The 24,766-nt window shown below is 43.4% G+C and overlaps 1 protein-coding gene across 1 annotated transcript; it reads right to left on the bottom strand.

Annotated features, from left to right (window-relative positions):
- Positions 1 to 3,641: 3,641 nt before the first annotated feature.
- stk31 (serine/threonine kinase 31) lies at positions 3,642 to 23,731 on the bottom strand (the record flags this gene model as incomplete). Its single annotated transcript, XM_084174169.1, has 25 exons — positions 3,642 to 3,743; positions 3,920 to 3,994; positions 4,302 to 4,433; positions 4,606 to 4,755; positions 4,996 to 5,082; positions 6,071 to 6,202; positions 6,579 to 6,704; positions 6,968 to 7,048; positions 8,552 to 8,653; positions 12,113 to 12,217; positions 12,493 to 12,615; positions 12,949 to 13,131; positions 13,389 to 13,511; positions 13,731 to 13,887; positions 14,153 to 14,268; positions 17,254 to 17,388; positions 17,481 to 17,645; positions 18,406 to 18,636; positions 18,733 to 18,855; positions 19,068 to 19,226; positions 21,897 to 21,965; positions 22,062 to 22,160; positions 22,313 to 22,365; positions 23,500 to 23,566; positions 23,663 to 23,731. The coding sequence occupies 25 exons, from the start codon at positions 23,729 to 23,731 to the stop codon at positions 3,642 to 3,644; spliced, it is 2,964 nt and encodes a 987-aa protein (XP_084030295.1).
- Positions 23,732 to 24,766: the final 1,035 nt, after the last annotated feature.

Genomic DNA, 24,766 nt, shown 5'->3' with positions numbered 1-24,766 from the left:
AGCGCATTTGGAGGAGGGGAGGGGGCCCAAAGAATGCATAAGTAATTTTCACCTCAGACTGCAAGGAAAAGTGTTTAGGGATGGGCAATAGAACTCTTTGACAAATGTTAAACCAGAATATATACCCCTACTTAAATTAGTCATCAGTGTTTGAACAATGCTGATTTCATGTTGAGATTTAAAAAGTAACGAAACGCGTCATTGTCATCTACACATCACTCTAAATGTCTAATCAAATGTATGGATGGACATCTGAACATGTTGGACACGGAATAAATAATGTCAACTGTAGTCTATCTGAGAGAGTATCATCCTTATTGAAGATAAGTAAACTTGTTAAGAGCATCACATATATAGGAAACTAAATATTTGCAATGAGTCACTAAACTTTGCTCAACCATGCCATCGACCTCTGACAACTGCAATTTGTTATGTTATGATAAGCAATGCCAGTGGAAGTCCATTTGTTTCAATAATGGGCTTACATTGAAAGGCACTCTGGAATATGGATGTCCCCAGATACAAGTCTGAATTCATATAGTATGTACTGAATACTTCAGAAAGTATTCACTTTTTCTACATTGTGTTACAGCCTGAATTTAAAATGGATTAAATTAGATTGTCGCTGATCTACACACACACACACACACACACAATACCCCATGATGTTAGTGGAATTATGTTTTTAGAAAAGATTACTAATTAATTAAAAATGCAAAGCTGAAATGTATGTATGTGCCTTTTATAAAAACGTAAGAATCGTTGGCTCCAGTCTATTCAGTGATCCAATCCTTTAGACTTATCTTAGCAATATGCTGCAAAAAAAACAAAATCCTAAGCTAGAACATTCTCAGTCTTTTCGCTCACATGACTTCCCTGCATCTAGTCAGACGAGAGGAGTTTAGCTGCTTAGCCCTTGTGGCCTTCAGTAATTAAGAGGAGTTTAGCTGCTTTGCTCTTGTGGACTTCAGTAATTATAATTGACCGTTAATATTGATGGAAGTGTCTGAGAGAGGATCAACTCCAAGTCCGCATCCCAAATAGCACACTATTCCCGTTGTAGTGCACTATGTAGGGAATAGGGTGGCATTTTGGATGCTTCACATTTTAAATTTTAGTCATTTAGCAGACGCTCTTCTCCAGAGCAACTTACAGTTAGTGAGTGCATACATTATGCACTCAAGCAGCTAGAGAAAGCAGCAAAGCAGGTTCACTACTTCCAGTGATGCCATCAGTTCATGCCATAACTAACTAATTATCTGTCTATAGCTATACCCCAGACTGGTGTTGGTGATAGGAAATAGTAAAATAACTTACAATCTGGATAGCAGAGTATTACATTGGCATCACTGTGAATCATATTCCCTTGTCTGTAACCGGAGTTGTAACACAATGCATCGGGAGTACATGTGTGAGTGAGGGCACAGCAGGTCACAGTGATCACAGACATGATCACAGCATGCGTTCATCCAGTCCCTTGTTCACCTAAATTGATCTCTCCATAAGAGAGATTGCTGTACAATTGCCAGAGTACAGGCAGGGACAATGGCTTGAAGTGGATTTATAGTTTAAAAAAGTTTAATTTTAAATCAAATCAAATCAAATCAAATTTTATTGGTCACATGCGCCGAATACAACAGGTGCAGACATTACAGTGAAATGCTTACTTACAGCCCTTAACCAACAGTGCATTTATTTTAAACAAAAAAGTAAGAATAAAACAACAACAAAAAAGTGTTGAGAAAAAAAGAGCAGAAGTAAAAAATAAAGTGACAGTAGGGAGGCTATATATACAATAGAATAAAGTGACAGTAGGGAGGCTATATATACAGAGTGCCCACTTTGAGATAACTGCCTATCTGACAAGCTCTTCATGGTTTTCCACTATAAAACTGTTGATGCTTATCTTGAATCGATGGATGGTTGATTTGTTCATTTTGCATTAAATGTGTTTATGAAAAATGTCCCAGTGGTTCTGGGAAATGTAGTTATCTTAGTTTAAAACACTAAAGGGGACGAGGAAAAGTGCATTTCAAAACAGGCAGACAAGTCCTAGTAGTAAAACATGGTGTTTACATTTACTGTCTGCTCGTCTTCCTCCATCAGCTCTTCCTATTACAAAGTCAAGTGTATTAAAATGATGCATCTTTCAGGGCGAATAGTGCCTCTTCCAAACACTTAATCACAACAAAACTGCCTGAGACTCCTACGTACACTAACAGGTCAGCAGGTAGCCTAGTGGTTAAGAGCGTTGGGCCAGTAACCGAAAGGTCGCTGGTTCGAGTCCACGAGCAGACTAGGTGAAAAATCTGTCGATGTTGCCTTGAGCAACTCTTAATTGCTCTGGATAACAGAATATGCTAAACTGTAACAGCCATTACTTGGGACATGTAAAATAGTGACTTCTACCACCCATTAGATACAAGCAATTCAAACAGCCACCCATTAAACAAAAGGGCATCAAATTATAGTTAGGCTTTGTAAAGAACCACTCCCGATGGACACCCATAATTTCTCACGAATAATTTAGCTATCAATTTCAATGCAAGTCTACTCAAAGGATAGACCAAAAACTTTTCCTTCAGGACTGAAGACCTCTGGGTAAATCTCTCAAGCCCTAATGCAGACAGGTAATTCTCAAACCAGTGACACCACTCTCACAGATCCTCCTCAATTTGATGAGCCATTAACTGTAATGGGAAACCATCCCCAGACAGGCAGAAGATTGGCAGCAGTAGTGCCTCTCATTGAAGCCTGATGTTCCACATCAGAACAACAAGGATTAAGGAACTCATTAACACATAAGGACAAGCCCATATACAGCTGGCTCCATATGGAATGAGGCATTGAAGCAAACACCTTTTGTCTCCAGTAGTTTGGATTTGAAATCAAATTATAAGAATGAGGCAAAAGTACAAAATTAACATTGGTGTTTTGACAGACAGAGAACAGACAAAAAAAAAAACTTCTTATGAAGATTTGTCCGAATTACTCTCAACTCAACATTCTTGAAAATAGTGGGCACAAAAATCAAACCATAGCTTTTCAACAAGTGAAGGGTGAGAAAACATGTAATGATAACAATTTTCCAGGGGATTTTCAGAGATTTTCCAGTAGATTGGCGCTGACAACGTCCCTATCAGGCAAGTCAGGAGACAGTCAGCAACAGAGTACAGAACTAGTGTTACAAAGTACATAGCAGCAAAAACTCAAACTAACTTCTTACAACTGAAAGCATTGTGCTGGTGGTTGTTCCCTTTTGAGTTCTAAACGAGATCAGGTCCATACAGATCTTCTCAGAACGTCTCATTTTATTTACTGTAAAAAGTGATAACTGCAAGACGTCACCCGATTACTGAATAGAACATTTAAAAAGGAAAACAATACAGAGCTAAACAGAATTAAACTGTGCTTTTACATTGGCAGAACAACAGAACAAATAAAACATTGTAGTATTGAAGTAGTCTGGGTGCCAGTCTGTTTAGCCATTGTTCCACTCCGGCATGCTAAACATCTTTGGCATATGTCACGGAGTGGAATGTTAGCTAAAACAGACATGACCCATGCTAGTATTAAAGTAAAACTGTCAACCAAACTATCCCAGTATGTACCGGTTACTCTACTAGCTCCTGGTTGCCTGGTTACTGGTCAGACAGGAAGTAGTCATCAGCCAGGGTCTCAGCAGCAGTCAGTCTTCCAACACACACCAGCAGCTTAGACAGCAGGGCCTGGAGTTTGGCCTCCTGGCAAAGAGGACAACATCATTTTAACACTGTGTGATTGTCTTTCAATGGAAAGCGTGTTACAAATGACATGTATTATTCTCATAATTACTCATGGTAGACCTGCAGTTTGGGAGCAAAAATAAAAATGCATTCTAAATGTATTAAAGCATGAAAAGGCTATCAGGGCTACTAACCAGTTTCACCCCGCTGATATCCAGGGCCAGTCTTCTTCCACTATCCAGATCACAGTTGAACCCTTGGGCGTGCAGCTGCAAACAGAGCGTTATTGATGCCACAAAATAATGGTATGGACCCAACTGCTTACTGGGAGCTTATTGTTAATAAGTCTATTGTTCACATCTCCTAGAGTTTCTCCTGATCAATATTCAACGTTATCATTTAACTTTTGAAAACGCTTTCTCCTGTATGACATGTCAAGAGCTTCTCCCGAAACCCCTTAAAAACACATACATTCCTGCTGTATTCTACTCTGTCTCAAAGCTGCTTGACCATCCATCTTATTTTATACAGAGACCTGGGCTGATCTACGGAGAGGGCAACATGAAGGTGTTCTACCCAGAACAGCAGGCAGCCGTAGGAGTACAAGTCACAGGCAGGAGTAGGAGGTGTGCCTTGGGCCTGGCGGAGCTCTGGGGCCACCAGGCTGATAGAGCCCGTCACCATCCCACTGTCCATTGCCCTCTGCACCTGGAATCAACATCAAACCATGAAACAACCATACATGGCAATCATTCAGACAGGTGTAAAAGAAACCAAGGTGCATGAGATACAGTGTATTTAAAATGGAGGGGGGAAGAATGTTTTTTTTGTTTGACGAGAGCGGTGTGTGGTAAGTTAGGGTTGAGGACAGGGTACTCACAGGAGTCTTTGTGAAGTCGTAGTCTCCCACCATGCCTTGGTGTCGGTGGAGGACGAACACGTTGTTGGGGTTGAGGGAGGCATGGGTGATGCCTGCAGCGTGGAGGGCCTGGAGCCCCCTGGCCACTCCTCTCATCACCTTCACACTCTCCTGATGGGAGAGACGGGACAGTAGGTCAATGTGCTATACTATCACAAAACAAGGGCACGTGAATAGGGTTCCAAAATTGCCCGATTTTCAAGAAAACTCTGTTAGAAGATTCCAGGAATCAGAAGGAAAGTCCAGGAATCCTCAAACTGGGATTTCTGGAAACCTGGAAATTTTGGGAAAGTTAACAGAATTTTGTAAACCTCATCGTAAAATATGGAGAAGGTAGCAGAGAAAACTCACTGTGGCAGTTAGGGGTTTGGCAGCCTGAACAGCCCAGAGACTTCCATTGGGGAAGTATGGCACCATCACATAGGCAAGAGGGTCTGACTGAAAGAGAAGGGTTCGTACTAGAACATACATCATGACAAATGGAGAACACAGACCTCTTTAAAAGGCTCTGCATGGTCAATCCGACATCTGAAGTGGCTGTACAGCATTTACTGTGATGCAGCCTCCACAGACTTCAGGGCTTTCATGATTCTTGCGCTTAGCAGAGCTATTGTGAAGGAAGTTATCAAGGAAGTGAGTTTGTGTTTATAGAGGACGTACCGCCCCCACCTACCGTCAACCAATCATGTCAATACAGAGCTATAGTTCCACCTCCCCCACCCTCAATCTACACAAAATACCCCATAATGACAAAGCAAAAACAGGTTTAGACATTTTTGCAAATGTATTAAAAATAAAGAACTGAAATATTACATTTACATAAGTATTTAGACCCTTTACTCAGTACTTTGTTGAAGAACCTTTGGCAGCGATTACAGCCTCGAGTCTTCTTGGATATAACGCTACAAGCTTGGCACACCCGTATTTGGGGAGTTTCTCCCATTCTTCTCTGCAGATCCTCTCAAGCTCTGTCAGGTTGGATGTGGAGTGTCGCTGCACAGCTATTTCCAGGTCTCTCCAGAGATGTTTGATCGGGTTCAAGTCCGGGCCCTGGCTGGGTCACTCAAGGACATTCAGAGACTTGTCCCGAAGCCATTCCTGCGTTGTCTTGGCTGTGTGCTTAGGTTTGTTGTCCTGTTGGAAGGTGAACCTTCGCCCCAGTCTGAGGTCCTGAGCGCTCTGGAGCAGGTTTCCATCAAGGATCTCTCTGTACTTTGCTTTGTTCTGTACTTTGCTTTTTTTTGCTTTGTCATTATGGGGTATTGTGTGTAAATAGCTGAGGATTTGTATTTATTTAATCAATTTTAGAATAAGGCTGTAACGTAACAAAATGTGGAAAAAGTAAAGGGGTCTGAATACTTTCCGAATGCACTGTATATGAAGCTTAGGTGATTGGGTCTAGACAGAGATGCTGAGTGAGCAGTACCTTGCCAAAGAACAGGGCCAGAAGAGGGAGTATTCCAGAGTCAGGCTGACTCTCCCTCTGCGTCCTGGTTCGGTGAAACTGGGTGGTTCTCTCCAGCACTCTGGCCTCTGCCTCCTCATTTACAGTGTAACCCTGAAAGGGAAACCAGACACAAACCACCAATAAGGATAACAACTAAACCTCCGTCAAAAGAGCAGGGTCTCTTTCAGTTGGAACTAAATGTGATCAAACGTCTTTAAAACAGGAGCAGTAATACAGGAACATGTCCAAAAAGAACATTCATTTGGCTTCAAAACGTTGGCTCACATTTGGGCCTGACAGAGAGTTTCACATATACACTATGTTTTCTTAACCTTTGAGGTTTCCTCCCAAATGGCAGCATATTTCCTATATAGTGCACAACTTTTGACCAGAGGTCTATGAGCCCCTGGTTAAAAGTAGTGCACTATATAGACAATAGGGTGCTATTTGGGACGCAACCCTAAAAGGTGTGTGAGAAAGGGGTTACCTTGAGTATGACCCTCTGTCCCTGGAACTCAGTACAGACCAGAGGCCTGCGTCCACTCAGCTCCCTCATGGGCTCAGCATCAAACATGTCCCTGTCCAGACTCCTAAACACCAGTCCTCCAGAGCTCTGCACACACACCCCTTTACTGTCACACACACTAGTATAAAATGGTTGTCGTCATCATACGCACGTCTGTGAAAGATGTAGGTGCCGGGCTAATAATGATAATACACGTGTGAAAATAACATAGTAAATTAGGAACACACTGAAATAATATTACTGGACACCTTCACAGATTTACACTAGGGGATACTACTGCAGCACAATGGGACCATATGGTCTTCTACAGAGGTATAGTTGGAGCCGTCAGGACACCGGCTGTAGCTCACCATGTAGCTGTGGATGTCTGCCTCAGGGGAGAGCTGGTGGAGCTCAGGAAAGCAGCCTTCAGCCAGAGCACTGAGCTTCATCTACAAGACAAACATGACACAGCTATTAGGGAGGGGTGTGATGTGTGGAACTGATTTAATGAGAAGTGTGGAAGTGTTCCCAGACTTAGTTGGAACACATACAGTTGAAGTCGGAAGTTTACATACACTTAGGTTGGAGTCATTAAAACTCGTTTTTTCCAACCACTCCACACATTTCTTGTTAACAAACTATAGTTTTGGCAAGTCGGTTAGGACATCTACTTTGTGCATGACACAAGTAATTTTTCCAACAATTGTTTACACACAGATTATTTCACTTATAATTCACTGTATCACAATTCCAGTGGGTCAGACGTTTACATACACTAAGTTGACTGTGCCTTTAAATAGCTTGGAAAATTCCAGAAAATGATGTCATGGCTTTAGAAGCTTCTGATAGGCTAATTGACATCATTTGAGTCAGTCAATTGGAGGTGTACCTGTGGATGTATTTCAAGGCCTACCTTCAAACTCACTGCCTCTTTGCTTGACATCATGGGAAAATCAGAAGAAATCAGCCAAGACCTCAGAAAAGAAATTGTAGACCTCCACAAGTCTGGTTCATCCTTGGGAGCAATTTCCAAATGCCTGAAGGTACCACATTCATCTGTACAAACAATAGTATGCAAGTATAAACACCATGGGACCACGCAGCCGTCATACCGCTCAGGAAGGAGACGCGTTCTGTCTCCTAGAGATGAACGTACTTTAGTGCGAAAAGTGCAAATCAGAGCATGATGCACAGGGGTGGCAGCATCATGCTCTGGGGGTGCTTTGCTGCAGGAGGGACTGGTGCACTTCACAAAATAGATGGCATCATGAGGAAGGAAAATTATGTGGATATATTGAAGCAACATCTCAAGACATCAGTCAGGAAGTTAAAGCTTAGTCTCAAATGGGTCTTCCAAATGGACAATGACCGCAAGCATACTTCCAAAGTTGTGGCAAAATGGCTTAAGGACAACAAAGTCAAGTTATTGGAGTGGCCATCACAAAGCCCTGACCTCAATCCTATAGAAAATCTGTGGGCAGAACTGAAAAAGTGTGTGCGAGCAAGGAGGCCTACAAACCTGACTCAGTTACACCAGCTCTGTCAGGAGGAATGGGCCAAAATTCACCCAACTTATTGTGGGAAGCTTGTGGAAGGCTACCCGAATCGTTTGACCCAAGTTAAACAATTTAAAGACAATGCTACCAAATACTAACTGAGTGCATGTAAACTTCTGACCCACTGGGAATGTGATTAAATAAATAAAAAGCTGAAATCAATCATTCTCTCTACTATTATTCTGACATTTCACATTCTTAAAAAAAGTGGTGATCCTAACTGACCCAAGACAGGGAATTTTTACTTGGATTAAATGTCAGAAATTGTGAAAAACTGAGTTTAAATGTATTTGGCTAAGGTGTATGTAAACTTCCGACTTCAACTGTAATTAGAATGACAGAACATATCAATGATAGAATTAGAATGACAGAACAATGTTGGAACATGTAAAGTACATATTCTTTTCTTTCTTGACTGATTTCCTGGAAAATAGTGTTTCTGGTCTCAGCGATCTCTTCCTTCTTCTTCAGAATCTCTGTTAGGTCAATATCTTCAGCCTGAGAGTGGAGAAACCATTAATAACCTCAATTTCCTATAATCCTTCTACTCTATTCACAGGAAATCATTCGGCCATTATAACTATACAAATTGAGCACATGAGCTGGGTATCCTCCGCAGACAAACCAGCGGTTCTGTGACTGTGTTCCAAATAGCATCCTATAGGCTTGGCCGGTATACCGTATACTGGGGTATTTGGAAATAGCCACGGAATGGTTTTTCAATACCGTTGAAACTATTTTTTGGGGAAGTTTTTCAATACAGAACTGTTCTCCATGTCTCCACTTTTGTCATTTACAGCATGTTTAGCCATCGTATTAGTGCAGAGCAGTCTGGTCAAAGTCTGTGCTTTTGTACATATTTTAGTGATAGGACGATGTTATTTAATGGAAGTTTAAGTTTTTCAATACATTTTTATATTTGTAGCTACTTTAAGTAAATACCTGAGGTCAACTTGTGCATTACCTTAGGAGAGGAAGCAGATCACTTTCTTTATTTCACTGGTCACATTATTTAACATTATGAAGCTTAGCGTAGTTCCTCAGAACAGTTGAGCCAGTCACGTGTTTGTTTGTAAATAGCACAACAGGAGAAAGTGGGAGATGGTGAATCCAGCTGTGTATTGACAGGGATCACGTTTTATATTGAAAGTCCGTTTTTTTTTTTGCTTCAATAGAGTGATCAGGGGCGTGCAACTATAGTTTCTTTCACAGAAAATACATTAGTGCAACACATTCGGCAGAAAATAGCTTCATTTACAACAGAAGTGCAACACTATTTTGCTGGCAGCCACACAAGTAAATGAGCTTAATGAAAAAGCAAGGCCTTTTTTGTTGTTGCCAAAAATGATGCATGGCCATCATATTTCTAATCTTTATCATAGAAAGAATGGAGCCAGATAAATGTCCTAATGTTTTGCTTAAAGTTAATCTTGCATTTTACTGGAGAAATGTGGTCTGGCTACACTAAGAAAAGTACCTGAGAAACGTAGCTAGACATCAGTCAGAGCGCTGTCTGCTTATAGAATGCCCGTTGGTGAATTCTCATCCCAGTGGAGAAGTACAACTAAAGCACGATATTAGTTTGATGCTGAGCAGAAATTACAATTAGAAGCATTTTTAATCTGCGTTTACGAGATGCAGCAAGATATTTCTTGTCGTTTTTTTCCCTGCGTTAAAAGCATACAATTCTGCATTAGGGTGACCCCTTAGTTTTACTTGCTAGTTATCTAAGTAAATGGCTGAATTAATAAGGCAAAGGGGCATCATATTGTGTTAGCTTTTTGCCGTGTTTGAGAAGTCAAAGCCCTTTTGGATGAGTTATTTGTACAGCTGCCACTGCAGCTTGATTCCCTTGTGTTTTTTCTCCTCCCCTATCTTCTCCAAGCAGAGCAGGCAGGCCCGTTGCCCTAGCGACCAAACTCCACACAGACAGTGTGTACACAGTACTGTTCTTCCTTCAGACAAGCATGCGTCAAAACTTTGTTCATTTGCACAATGTCTCTTGCTCACATTCACTTGGAAATGTCCAAACTCACCAAAAATGACATTTGATAGCTTCTACCTATAAATGTATAACTTTGAGCTGATTGCCTGTCTTTGCAATTACTTTATTTTAGTTTGACCTCGTTAGCATATATAGCTAGCAGCCTCCATGGAAATTCGCAATTACTTGTGCTAATTTTGTTAGCATTCTTGTAATAGACGCCCAATTGGCCAGAGCCATATGAGGTACACTTCAACTGTGAGAGACGGAATCTAAAACAAAAATCCAGAAAATCACATTGTATGATTTTTAAGTAATTAATTAGCATTTTATTGCATGACATAAGTATTTGATACATCAGAAAAGCAGAACTTAATATTTGGTAAAAAAACCTTTGTTTGCAATTACACAGTCAATACGTTTCCTGTAGGTCTTGACCAGATTTGCACACACTGCAGCAGGGATTTTGGCCCACTCCTCCATACAGACCTTCTCCAGATCCTTCAGGTTTCGGGGCTGTCGCTGGGCAATACGGACTTTCAGCTCCCTCCAAAGATGTTCTATTGGGTTCAGGTCTGGAGACTGGCTAGGCCACTCCAGGACCTTGAGATGCTTCTTATGGAGCCACTCCTTAGTTGCCCTGGCTGTGTGTTTCGGGTCGTTGTCATGCTGGAAGACCCAGCCACGACCCATCTTCAATGCTCTTACTGAGGGAAGGAGGTTGTTGGCCAAGATCTTGCGATACATGGCCCCATCCATCCTCCCCTCAATACGGTGCAGTCGTCCTGTCCCCTTTGCAGAAAAGCATCCCCAAAGAATGATGTTTCCACCTCCATGCTTCACGGTTGGGATGGTGTTCTTGGGGTTGTACTCATCCTTCTTCTTCCTCCAAACACGGCAAGTGGAGTTTAGACCAAAAAGCTCTATTTTTGTCTCATCAGACCACATGACCTTCTCCCATTCCTCCTCTGGATCATCCAGATGGTCATTGGCAAACTTCAGACGGGCCTGGACATGCGCTGGCTTGAGCAGGGGGACCTTGCGTGCGCTGCAGAATTTTAATCCATGACGGCGTAGTGTGTTACTAATGGTTTTCTTTGAGACTGTGGTCCCAGTTCTCTTCAGGTCATTGACCAGGTCCTGCCGTGTAGTTCTGGGCTGATCCCTCACCTTCTTCATGATCATTGATGCCCCACGAGGTGAGATCTTGCATGGAGCCCCAGACCGAGGGTGATTGACCGTCATCTTGAACTTCTTCCATTTTCTAATAATTGCGCCAACAGTTGTTGCCTTCTCACCAAGCTGCTTGCCTATTGTCCTGTAGCCTATCCCAGCCTTGTGCAGGTCTACAATGTTATCCCTGATGTCCTCACACAGCTCTCTGGTCTTTGGCATTGTGGAGAGGTTGGAGTCTGTTTGATTGAGTGTGTGGACAGGTGTCTTTTATACAGGTAACGAGTTCAAACAGGTGCAGTTAATACAGGTAATGAGTGGAGAACAGGAGGGCTTCTTAAAGAAAAACTAACAGGTCTGTGAGAGCCGGATTTCTTACTGGTTGGTAGGTGATCAAATACTTATGTCATGCAATAAAATGCAAATTAATTACTTAAAAATCATACAATGTGATTTTCTGGATTTTTGTTTTAGATTCTGTCTCTCACAGTTGAAGTGTACCTGTGATAAAAATTACAGATCTCTACATGCTTTGTAAGTAGGAAAACCTGCAAAATCGGCAGTGTATCAAATACTTGTTCTCCCCACTGTATATGGTTAGGACAAACAGCAAGATCCACTCAGATTAGGGTTAGGCAAAATTAAGGGAAACTTTCCCCAAATTCCTAGTTTTCCAGAAATCCTGGTTGGATGATTCTGGATTTCCTGCTTATTCCCTCTCAATTCTGGGAAACTTCCAACCTTGATTTCTGGAAAATCTTGGAATTAAACACTTTAAACACCTAAAACAATTCCCTCACCTTTGTGTTCAGCAGATCCTTCTCCATAATGTCACTCAGCAGATGTTGCTCACTCTGGATGTGCTGCATGACTTTGTGGAAAGCATTGGTCTCATGGTTCTGCTCCTGTTGAGTAAACAACAGCACGATGATGAGCTAGTAGTTTTGAACAGTCATCCAACTCGGGAATTCCAAGTTGGAAACTCTGACATCTTTCTAAAAGCTCCAACTTTCCGACCTGAAGATCACCGACGTCATGTTTTGACATCGTCCAGTTGTCTTTGAAGCACCATAAGACTCACTGTCACGTAGGGGTGGACAGATGAAATATGGGCTCTTGTCAAATGTAGTGCACTATAAAAAAGGGAAAAGGGTGCCATTTGGTACGTGGTCAAACTCACCCCGACTGACAGGGAAGAGTCCATCTCCTTGGCCACGTTGATCTCTGCCTGATTCAGCAGCTCATTCACTCCGTCCACTATGTCATTCACACTCACCACTGTCTTAGCAGACAGGCAGAAAAACGGAAGGGACATTGGAGGATTAGGATTTCCTGGACAATCCCAATCCTTAACTAAAAAGCACTTTCAATGGAGAAACACTGTTTATTAGTCCACGACTAGGCTGAATCTGTGTAAAGTTGCATACCCAGGAAGAACAGGAAGACCACTTGAGAAGTATTACATGTCAAATAATTTTCTGTGGGCATATCTTCAAATCACTTTGGTAAAAATAAACAGTTTCCCATACCCACCCTTCAAAATACACACAAAAGCTTGGGAGAAATAAACCCACTGTTTTTTAAAGGTTCTTCATCCTGTTCACCCAAACCAAAGCGGTACCGGGTCATTCTGTACCTTGCCAACGTTCTCTGACCAGGTGCACAGGGCCTTGAGGGCCTTGTCCGTCCCGTCTCTGACAGAGCCGGTGAGACGACTCCTCTGAGTCCTCCACTGGTAGTACTGCTCAAAGGCCTGCTCTCCAACATCCTCCTCCATAGAGACTGGACCAAACACTGCAGTCAGGGAAGAGCTCACCTCCTGTAACACAGACACATGGGTAACAACAGCTTGATTATAGCATGAGTCCCAAATAATACCCTGTATAGTGCACTACTTTTGACCAGAGCATGGTCAAAAATAGTGCACTGTAAGGGAATAGGGAGCCATTTGGGGCACATTCTTAGCTGTTAATGCAGCAGAGCATGTTCAGCTGATAGCCTTGATATAACGCCAATCCAAATATTTTGAATGAAAAAGTATTCAGATGACAGCATCAGAGTTTTCATCTTCAGTACCTCCAGTTTGTCCATGCGTTGTCTGACTGGCAAACACTTAGCCTCCTGAAGGAAGGACTCCACCGCGGCAGCCAGAACACCTCGCACCTTATTCCGCTTGTCTATCAGATCCCCAAGCTGCTCCTGCAAAATGGACGCCAAAACATGGTCATTTCACTGATGACAAACTGTATTCTGATCTGAAGAGACGTGTCATTGGTTGTGTCCCAAATGGCACCCTATTCCAGATTTAGTGCACTACTTCCGACCAGACCACTATGGGCCCTGGTCAAAAGTAGTGCACTAAATAGGGCATAGGGTGCCATTTGGGACGGATCCTTTAACAGCAGGATGCAGATTGACCCTCTGACAGGCCTTGAGTTTCTCCTGAGCCAGGCTGTAGTCTCTCCATGCCGACTCAAGCTTCTCCATGGCAACCGGAGCAGAGATGCTGTTGTTTATGACAACGTTGATAGACTCCGTAAGGCTGTCACTATCCGTGTTACCTGGGTTTCTCTCTCTGTCCAGTAGAAATGAAACCACACTAATGCAATCAAAAGAAAGTAAGGGTAGCTCAATGTGAAAAGTTGAATTATAAAAAAAGAAAGTTAAAAACATTTAGTTACTTCATTTTCGTTATTGTATCATCAAAAAATCCCTATTCGAGAGGTGTGGGGAAAAGTCCGAAAATGGCATTGCATCATCTGGTTGCATCCCAAATGGCACCTCATTCCCATTTGACCAGAGTGCACTATATAGGGCGCCATTTGCAACCATCGCAGTACCTTAATCCTCTCAGAGAATCGACTCTCTCAGCCAGTCGACAGAACTGTTCCGCCACCACCGAGTCCAGGGGCTTATCCACTTGCTTCTCCTTCTTCTTTAACTCTCCCCTTATAGCCTAAAACACAGGGAGAAGCATTCAAAACACCACAGTAGAACAAAGACACACACAGTAGCACAAATCAAATCGTATTTGTCCCATGCTTTGGAAACAACAGGTGTAGACTGACAGTGAAATGCTTACTTACGGATCCTTTTCCAACAATACAGGAGTTAAAGAAACATTTATTTAAATTTTTTAATAAAACATTGAAATGGTGACACGAGGAATAAATCCACAAGACACTGGCTACATTGTTTATGCTGCTAATGAGGACATTAGCCACATTATCTACCTTCACGTTCCTTCAGTCTTTCATAACATTCATGCTAAGGCCCGGCTTCCCCATAGTGACGGAACTTAGGCTTACAAGTGTTTACAAGTGTTTTAACGATGCATCTTTCCTGCAACGGCCGCAGACGTTATATGCGTTTCCCAAAACACCACGCAGAACGAGTGCATTGGAGCATGTGTTGATACTGATAGGATCGAAAGAAAGGCTGCTCTCTGCCCACTGGTTGAATCAACATTGTTTCTACATCATTTCAACCCCAAAAAAAAAAATCAATGTGAAGAAGTTGAATCAACATGGAAAACTGATTAGATTTTCAAAAAGTCATCAATGTAAGGGCATTCAGTCTTTTTTTCACCCAACTTTTAACCTAAATCCAAAGACATGGTGACATAGTTAGTTGACAACTCAACCAAATGTAAATCAAAACTAGACTTTGAACTGACATCTCTGCCCAGTGTGGGTGATCAGCTTTTCTCCATTCAAATCTTACCTTAACAGAATTATTCTACAATCCTGATGATAGATCAGTTCTTAGAGATATTATCACATAATGGCTGCAAATATTGAGGCGGCTTATTCCATAATGCACTCAATCACAGATTCATTTGGCGCATCATTACGCACGTTGTTACACATTAAATATATTGAGGCAAAACTGAAAGACCATGTAGCCTACAAACAGAACTCAATTGACTGAACATTACATTTATTTAAATATGATTGAAATATATCAGCTTACTGCATTTATTTTAATGCAGTCATCTCGGTTTTCATTTTAAGCATATTTCTATCTTTTGCTTGTTCAATTGCAAAGACATTGGCAACTTTGTATTTGTAGTCAACTTCGTTCCCAAGTTATCAGCGGTCACAGAGAGACAGATAAACTGCTTGATTATATGTTTAGTAGAGATCTTCTGTATATAAAGTGACGGGGAAGGGCAAAGAATAATCTAACCACGCAATTAGCTGTTCTATAAAGTGAGTTTTCAAGTGCAATTTTACTAACACTGGTTTTGGGAAACATCTCAGAGATTTAACGATGTTCATAAGAAGGAACATGTCTATCCCTTTAAAACCTAATTCCTGCATTACCATGTCCCTTCCACACTTACGACCTTGCCAACAACAAAAAACATCGTTGAGCACTAAGCCAAACATTTGCATTATATACTGAACAAAAATATAAACGCAACATGTAATGTGTTGGTCCCATGTTTCATGAGTTGAAATAAAAAGATCCCAGAAATTTTCCATACGCACAAAAAGCTTATTTCTGTCAGATTATGTGCACAAATTTGTTTACGTCGATGTTAGTGAGCATTTCACGTTTGCCAAGATAATCCATCTACCTGACAGGTGTGGCATAGCAAGAAGCGGATTAAACAGCATGATTATTATACAGGTGCACCTTGTGCTGGGGACAATAAAAGGCCACTCTAAAATGTGCAGTTTTGTCACACAACACAATGCCACAGATGTCTCAAGTATTGAGGGAGCGTGCAATTGGCATGCTGACTGCAGGAATGTCCACCAGAGCTGTTGCCAGAGAATGTAATGTTCATTTCTCTACCATAAGCCAATGTCGTTTTAGAGAATTTGGCAGTACGTCCAACCGGCCTCACAACCACAGACATCGTGTAACCATGCCAGCCCAGGACCTCCACATCCGGCTTCCTCACCTGATGAAACTGTGGGTTTACACAACCGAAGAATTTCTGCACAAACTGTCAGAAACTGTCTCAGGGAAGCGCATCTGCGTGCTCGTCATCCTCACCAGGGTCTCGACCTGACCAGTTCGGTGTCGTAACCGACTTCAGTGGGCAAATGCTCACCTTTGATGGCCACTGGCACACTGGAGAAGTGTGGTCTTCACGGATGAATCCCGGTTTCAACTGTACCGGGCACATGGTGTCGTGTGAGTGAGCGGTTTGCTGATATCAACATTGTGAACAGAGTGCCCATTGTGGCAGGCATAAGCTACAGACAACGAACACAATTGCATTTTATCTATGGCAATTTGAAGACACAGAGATACCCTGACGAGATCCTGAGGCCCATTGTCGTGCCATTCATCTGCTGCCATCACCTCATGTTTCAGCATGATAATGCACGGCCCCATGTTGCAAGGATCTGTACACAATTCCTGGAAGCTGAAAATGTCCCAGTTCTTCCATGGCCTCATACTTACCAGACATGTCACCCATTGAGCATGTGTGGGATGATCTGGATCAGTGTGTACGACAGCGTGTTCTAGTTCCCGCCAATATCCAGCAACTTCTCATAGCCATTGAAGAGGAGAGGGACAACATTCTACAGGCCACAATCAACAGCCTGATCAACTCTATGCGAAGGAGATGTCGTGCTGCATGAGGCAAATAGTGGTCACACCAGATACTGACTGGTTTTCTGATCCACCACGCCTCTACCTTTTTTTAAAGGTATCTGTTACCAACAAATGCATATCTGTATTTCCAGTCATGTGAAATCCATAGATTAGGTGTGCTGAGGGTTGAACGTTGACTCGTTAATGTGCTGTGGTGAGGGTTGAACGTTGACTCGTTAATGTGCTGTGGTGAGGTTTGAATGTTGACTCGTTAATGTGCTGTGGCGAGGGTTGAATGTTGACTCGTTACTGTGCTGTGGTGAGGGTTGAATGTGAGCAGGTGTTCAGGGCCTATTGACTAGTAGACATCTGCTCCCTACGACACCAGTCTCACCTGCACTTCCTGTTTGGCATCTTGCAGGTGTTTCTCCAGCTGCTCTGATTGGTTCTGGAGTGTGTTCCTCTCCGTCTTCCATCTCTCTGCCTCTTTGGCATAATTCGCAGTCTCCTCTTTCAACTTCTGAAATTACGACAACACAAGACGATACTCATACATAACCAATGTCCTGGAAAGCTTGCTGTGTGTGTGTATCTCTCCACTCTTTGTTCAACCTGGAGCTCTGAGAGGCTGTCTCTCAGCTGGTCCTCCCTGCGCTGGTTGTTCTGTTGCTGGGCATCTCGTTCTGCCGTCAGCCTCTGGTTGTCCTCCACCATCTCCCGGTCCTTCTTCTTCTTCTTCACTAGGTTGGCAGCATGCTGGGCTGTGGCCTTGCTCTTCTCCCTGAGCAGGAGTTAAAACACAAGGCTGCTCCACCCTATTCCCTATATGAAGGACTACTTTTGCCCCCATGGGCCCTGGTCAAAGGTAGTGCTCTATTTAGGGAATAGGATATAGGAAATGGGGTGCCATTTTGGACCCCATTTCCTATACTGTATATGGGTAATATGGCTCTGGTCAAAGGTAATGGAGTATATAGGTAATAGGGTACCATTTGGGATGCAGCCAGTCAGAGGATGAAAACCCCAGTTAGTGATCACTAATACAAACAACCCCAATAACTTGTTGCAACCCCTACATCTCTAAACAGTCTTTATATAAACATGCTGCAAAAGTAACAAGGTGGCTATGTAACGGTATTCATGTTTCTCCTCACACACACCATGTTGATTCTATTGTATTGTCTGGCTCACACACACCATGTTGATTCTATTGTATTGGCTCCATTCTCAGTTTAAACTATCAACAGCCTAAACAGAAGAGTCAATCCCCACTCCAGCAGCTTATCATGTTAAATCCCCAAAGCTACTTCCCGCCACCAATACCATTCACATCACAGGATTACTCATTTCAAGTGAAAAAAAAAAGTCTGGAAGCACAGGCCCCTGCTAGCACACCTGATTCAACTACTCATGAAGCCCTTGGCCTTGATTAGTTGCATCAGCTGTGCTAGTGCTGGGCTGGAACAAAACATGTCCAGTCCTGGGGATCCCAGAGGAACAGCTAGAAAACACAGTCCTAGACAGACCGGTGTCTTACTTCATTATCCCAGGAGGAACAGACAGACCGGTGTCTCTGGTCGGGGAAAGCAGGCCGTAGTCTGGGCATGCAGACTGTAGAGCCAGGCATGTCCCCGTCCCCCTGGGGGCCAGCCCAGTCCAACACCCGCTGAGGCCACAGGCAAGGGGACTCCTGCAGGGCCTGCACAGACATGGGGCTCTCACGGTTACTCCCCGGGAGGGTGAACTTGGCAAACTTCATCTTCAAAACCTAAAAGAGCATTTTATTGTCAGTTTTCAAAATGTGCCTTGAGTCATAAAAACTCCTTACAGGACATAAAAACAACACATATGGAGGGTTGAGGACCTCTTCACCGATGTCCAGGTTCCCCTGAAAAGCCTGGACCAGGATGGTCCCGTCGAAACAGACAGACTTCTTCTGGATGCGCACCTTCTTCCCATAGATCAGATTCTGAAGGAAGGCCTTTCCCTAAAGAGCACAACACGACAATACACATTTTGTGAGCAGAAGGACTGTATTCAAAATACATCAGAATGTGTCAGCCCATTCACACATACGTGACCAAATACTGAACACTAACCCTTGAGATAAGAAACCTACTTTGCGAGGGGGACCTGGCATATTTCCACATAGACATTAATGACAGTGCATGGAGAGGAACAGAGTAGGCCAAGTCTTACCTGCTGGAAATGTGCTGAGTCTTGGTCACTGGACACATGGAAGCCCCAGAACGTGTACTTCTTGGCCAGACAAGGTGCCTGTAGATCCTCTGGCAGCTCCACCAGAGCTGACCGACAGACAAACTCTGTGTTCCCATAGTCAATGTAGGACACGTGAAACTGGACACGAGACGGAGATCGGAATGTCATAGGTGGCGTCCCAAATGACATCCTATTCCATATATAGTCTACTACCTTGGACCAGGGCCCATAGGGATTTGGTCAAAAGTAGTGCACTATAGGGAATAGGGTACCATTTGGAAACAATATATAAAAAAATATATATAAAAATATATAAAATATTTTAAAGACAAGTTGCATACACAATCACACCAGTCAGCACCACAGCCTCCTCACGTCAGTCAGCACCACAGCCTCCTCACGTCAGTCAGCACCACAGCCTCCTCACGTCAGTCAGCACCACAGCCTCCTCACGTCAGTCAGCACCACAGCCTCCTCACGTCAGTCAGCACCACAGCCTCCTCACGTCAGTCAGCACCATAGCCTCCTCACGTCAGTCAGCACAACAGCCTCCTCACGTCAGTCAGCACCACAGCCTCCTCACGTCAGTCAGCACAACAGCCTCCTCACGTCAGTCAGCACAACAGCCTCCTCACGTCAGTCAGCACCACAGTCTCCTCACGTCAGTCAGCACCACAGCCTCCTCACGTCAGTCAGCACAACAGCCTCCTCACCTCAGTCAGCCTCACACCAGTCAGCACCACAGCCTCCTCACGTCAGTCAGCACAACAGCCTCCTCACGTCAGTCAGCACAACAGCCTCCTCACGTCAGTCAGCACCACAGCCTCCTCACATCAGTCAGCCTCACATCAGTCAGCACCACAGTCTCCTGACATCAGTCAGCACAACAGCCTGCAGTGCTAAGGCCTGGGGGGGTTACACGCCAGCTGCAATTCCAAATCAGTCTAAATCTACTACCTGTCCAACCACTTAACTTCCAAACCAGGATCTCATCAGCACAGCCTCAGGTGGATACAGACAGATCATGTTTGATGTGTCAGAATGAAGGTATTCTGATAATCCCCCTCACATCATGTACTGTAGGCTTTTCCAGACAGCGAGAGGATCAGCGTGTCCCAAATTACCCATAGGGCTCTGGTCAAAAGTAGTGTACTATATAGGGAATAAGGTGCCATGTGGGAAGCATCCAGACACTCATTGACTCACACCCTCAGTCTGCTGCAGGACCTTGCACCTGTACCAACAGCTATCCTCAGAGAAGACTGTCCCATAAATCTAGATGGAAACACAAGATGGATGCAATGTATAGATCCAATGGTAATAGTCTCACTCTTCTCCATCTCTCCATGTTTAGCATCTACCTTCCTTTACCTTCTGAGGATTGGGACTTCCAAGTAACCTTTGGGCCGTTGGGCATTTGGCTGCCATGGCATTGGTCATTTTTTTCAATGGCTTGACCTTCATTGACATTCTAGGACACAAAACAATGAGCCATGTGGATATGCTGTATATAGATTTCTTGGGTGTTCTTGTGTAAATCAAATGAATCAATCAACAGGTGAAATTTTCAACCAAAGTCCTAATTACTTCAACAGTGAGATGTGCCACGTGTAGCTTAACTACCTGTGCCCAGAACGTGATGGCATCCAAAACGTGGGTAACACCAACAAGCTCCACTAAAATTCAATGAAATCAGTATTAATACGGGATGGATATTTTTCATAATTAAGTGGATAGTTATAGAAATAGGTCGAGGACAAAAAGACTCACTATTCTCACGGTCCATCGTGCATTGGTCCATGTTTATAGGTTGATTGGCTGTGACGTACAAAACATAACAATGATCATGCGCTAGCATGCATGGCTACGCTAGGCCAAAGTGAAATCTATCGATTTATAAATTCAATTTTTTTGAGATTTTTTTTCTTCTAAAAAACAGATGTTTTCCATGAAGTTACCGTGGAAAAAGACCAAATATAATTTAATTTACAGTAGGCCTACCGAATCATCTCACCTGTTTGGATCTTGATATTTGTCTTCAGAAAATGAAAAACATGTAAGCACGTTTAGAAAAGTCAGCACCATAGCCTCCTCACGTCAGTCAGCACAACAGCCTCCTCACGTCAGTCAGCACCACAGCCTCCCCACGTCAGTCAGCACCACAGCCTCCTCACGTCAGTCAGCACAACAGCCTCCTCACGTCAGTCAGCACCACAGCCTCCTCACGTCAGTCAGCACCACAGCCTCCTCACGTCAGTCAGCACCACAGCCTCCTCACGTCAGTCAGCACCACAGCCTCCTCACGTCAATCAGCACCACAGCCTCCTCACGTCAGTCAGCACCACAGCCTCCTCACATCAGTCAGCACCACAGCCTCCTCACGTCAGTCAGCACAACAGCCTCCTCACCTCAGTCAGCACCACAGCCTCCTCACATCAGTCAGCCTCACATCAGTCAGCACCACAGTCTCCTGACATCAGTCAGCACAACAGCCTGCAGTGCTAAGGCCTGGGGGGGTTACACGCCAGCTGCAATTCCAAATCAGTCTAAATCTACTACCTGTCCAACCACTTAACTTCCAAACCAGGATCTCATCAGCACAGCCTCAGGTGGATACAGACAGATCATGTTTGATGTGTCAGAATGAAGGTATTCTGATAATCCCCCTCACATCATGTACTGTAGGCTTTTCCAGACAGCGAGAGGATCAGCGCGTCCCAAATTACCCATAGGGCTCTGGTCAAAAGTAGTGTACTATATAGGGAATAAGGTGCCATGTGGGAAGCATCCAGACACTAATTGACTCACACCCTCAGTCTGCTGCAGGACCTTGCCCCTGTACCAACAGCTATCCTCAGAGAAGACTGTCCCATAAATCTAGACGGAAACACAAGATGGATGCAATGTATAGATCCAATGGTAATAGTCTCACTCTTCTCCATCTCTCCACGTTTAGCGTCTACCTTCCTTTACCTTCTGAGGATTGGGACTTCCAAGTAACCTTTGGGCCGTTGGGCATTTGGCTGCCATGGCATTGGTCATTTTTTCAATGGCTTGACCTTCATTGACATTCTAGGACACAAAACAATGAGCCATGTGGATATGCTGTATATAGATTTCTTGGGTGTTCTTGTGTAAATCAAATGAATCAATCAACAGGTGAAATTTTCAACCAAAGTCCTAATTACTTCAACAGTGAGATGTGCCACGTGTAGCTTAACTACCTGTGCCCAGAACGTGATGGCATCCAAAACGTGGGTAACACCAACAAGCTCCACTAAAATTCAATGAAATCAGTATTAATACGGGATGGATATTTTTCATAATTAAGTGGATAGTTATAGAAATAGGTCGAGGACAAAAAGACTCACTATTCTCACGGTCCATCGTGCATTGGTCCATGTTTATAGGTTGATTGGCTGTGACGTACAAAACATAACAATGATCATGCGCTAGCATGCATGGCTACGCTAGGCCAAAGTGAAATCTATCGATTTATAAATTCAATTTTTTTGAGATTTTTTTTCTTCTAAAAAACAGATGTTTTCCATGAAGTTACCGTGGAAAAAGACCAAATATAATTTAATTTACAGTAGGCCTACCGAATCATCTCACCTGTTTGGATCTTGATATTTGTCTTCAGAAAATGAAAAACATGTAAGCACGTTTAGAAAAGTCAGCACCATAGCCTCCTCACGTCAGTCAGCACAACAGCCTCCTCACGTCAGTCAGCACCACAGCCTCCCCACGTCAGTCAGCACCACAGCCTCCTCACGTCAGTCAGCACAACAGCCTCCTCACGTCAGTCAGCACCACAGCCTCCTCACGTCAGTCAGCACCACAGCCTCCTCACGTCAGTCAGCACCACAGCCTCCTCACGTCAGTCAGCACCACAGCCTCCTCACGTCAATCAGCACCACAGCCTCCTCACGTCAGTCAGCACCACAGCCTCCTCACATCAGTCAGCACCACAGCCTCCTCACGTCAGTCAGCACAACAGCCTCCTCACCTCAGTCAGCACCACAGCCTCCTCACATCAGTCAGCCTCACATCAGTCAGCACCACAGTCTCCTGACATCAGTCAGCACAACAGCCTGCAGTGCTAAGGCCTGGGGGGGTTACACGCCAGCTGCAATTCCAAATCAGTCTAAATCTACTACCTGTCCAACCACTTAACTTCCAAACCAGGATCTCATCAGCACAGCCTCAGGTGGATACAGACAGATCATGTTTGATGTGTCAGAATGAAGGTATTCTGATAATCCCCCTCACATCATGTACTGTAGGCTTTTCCAGACAGCGAGAGGATCAGCGCGTCCCAAATTACCCATAGGGCTCTGGTCAAAAGTAGTGTACTATATAGGGAATAAGGTGCCATGTGGGAAGCATCCAGACACTAATTGACTCACACCCTCAGTCTGCTGCAGGACCTTGCCCCTGTACCAACAGCTATCCTCAGAGAAGACTGTCCCATAAATCTAGACGGAAACACAAGATGGATGCAATGTATAGATCCAATGGTAATAGTCTCACTCTTCTCCATCTCTCCACGTTTAGCGTCTACCTTCCTTTACCTTCTGAGGATTGGGACTTCCAAGTAACCTTTGGGCCGTTGGGCATTTGGCTGCCATGGCATTGGTCATTTTTTCAATGGCTTGACCTTCATTGACATTCTAGGACACAAAACAATGAGCCATGTGGATATGCTGTATATAGATTTCTTGGGTGTTCTTGTGTAAATCAAATGAATCAATCAACAGGTGAAATTTTCAACCAAAGTCCTAATTACTTCAACAGTGAGATGTGCCACGTGTAGCTTAACTACCTGTGCCCAGAACGTGATGGCATCCAAAACGTGGGTAACACCAACAAGCTCCACTAAAATTCAATGAAATCAGTATTAATACGGGATGGATATTTTTCATAATTAAGTGGATAGTTATAGAAATAGGTCGAGGACAAAAAGACTCACTATTCTCACGGTCCATCGTGCATTGGTCCATGTTTATAGGTTGATTGGCTGTGACGTACAAAACATAACAATGATCATGCGCTAGCATGCATGGCTACGCTAGGCCAAAGTGAAATCTATCAATTTATAAATTCAATTTTTTTGAGATTTTTTTTCTTCTAAAAAACAGATGTTTTCCATGAAGTTACCGTGGAAAAATACAAAATATAATTTAATTTAAAGTAGGCCTACCGAATCATCTCACCTGTTTGGATCTTGATATTTGTCTTCAGAAAATGAAAAACATGTAAGCACGTTTAGAAAATGTATGTTGAGGTCAAGTGGTTTAAATGCAAAAACGGATGCGCGCGTGAAGGGAAACTTTTTCTGTGATACTCTACAGTGGGTCTCTTAGCAGGTGTAAATAATGTGTACTACACATTTAAACCATACGCCACGAGGGGAGTGGTATATGGCCAATATAACATGGCTAAGGGCTGTTCTAAAACCCGACGCAACGCGGAGTGCCTGGATACAGCCCTTAGCTGTGGTATATTAACCATTTCCCACAAATCCCAGAGGTGCCTTATTACTATTATAAACTGGTTACTAACTTGATTAGAGCAGTAAAAATAAATGTTTTGTCATACCCCTGGTATATGGTCTGATATACCACGGCTGTCAGACAATCAGCATTCAGGGCTCGAACCACCCAGTTTATAATAGT

This window comes from Coregonus lavaretus, assembly GCF_964263955.1.
Source record: "Coregonus lavaretus genome assembly, chromosome: 13".
In the NCBI taxonomy this organism is placed as follows: domain Eukaryota; kingdom Metazoa; phylum Chordata; class Actinopteri; order Salmoniformes; family Salmonidae; genus Coregonus; species Coregonus lavaretus.
This window is presented reverse-complemented; position numbering and strand designations above follow the sequence as displayed.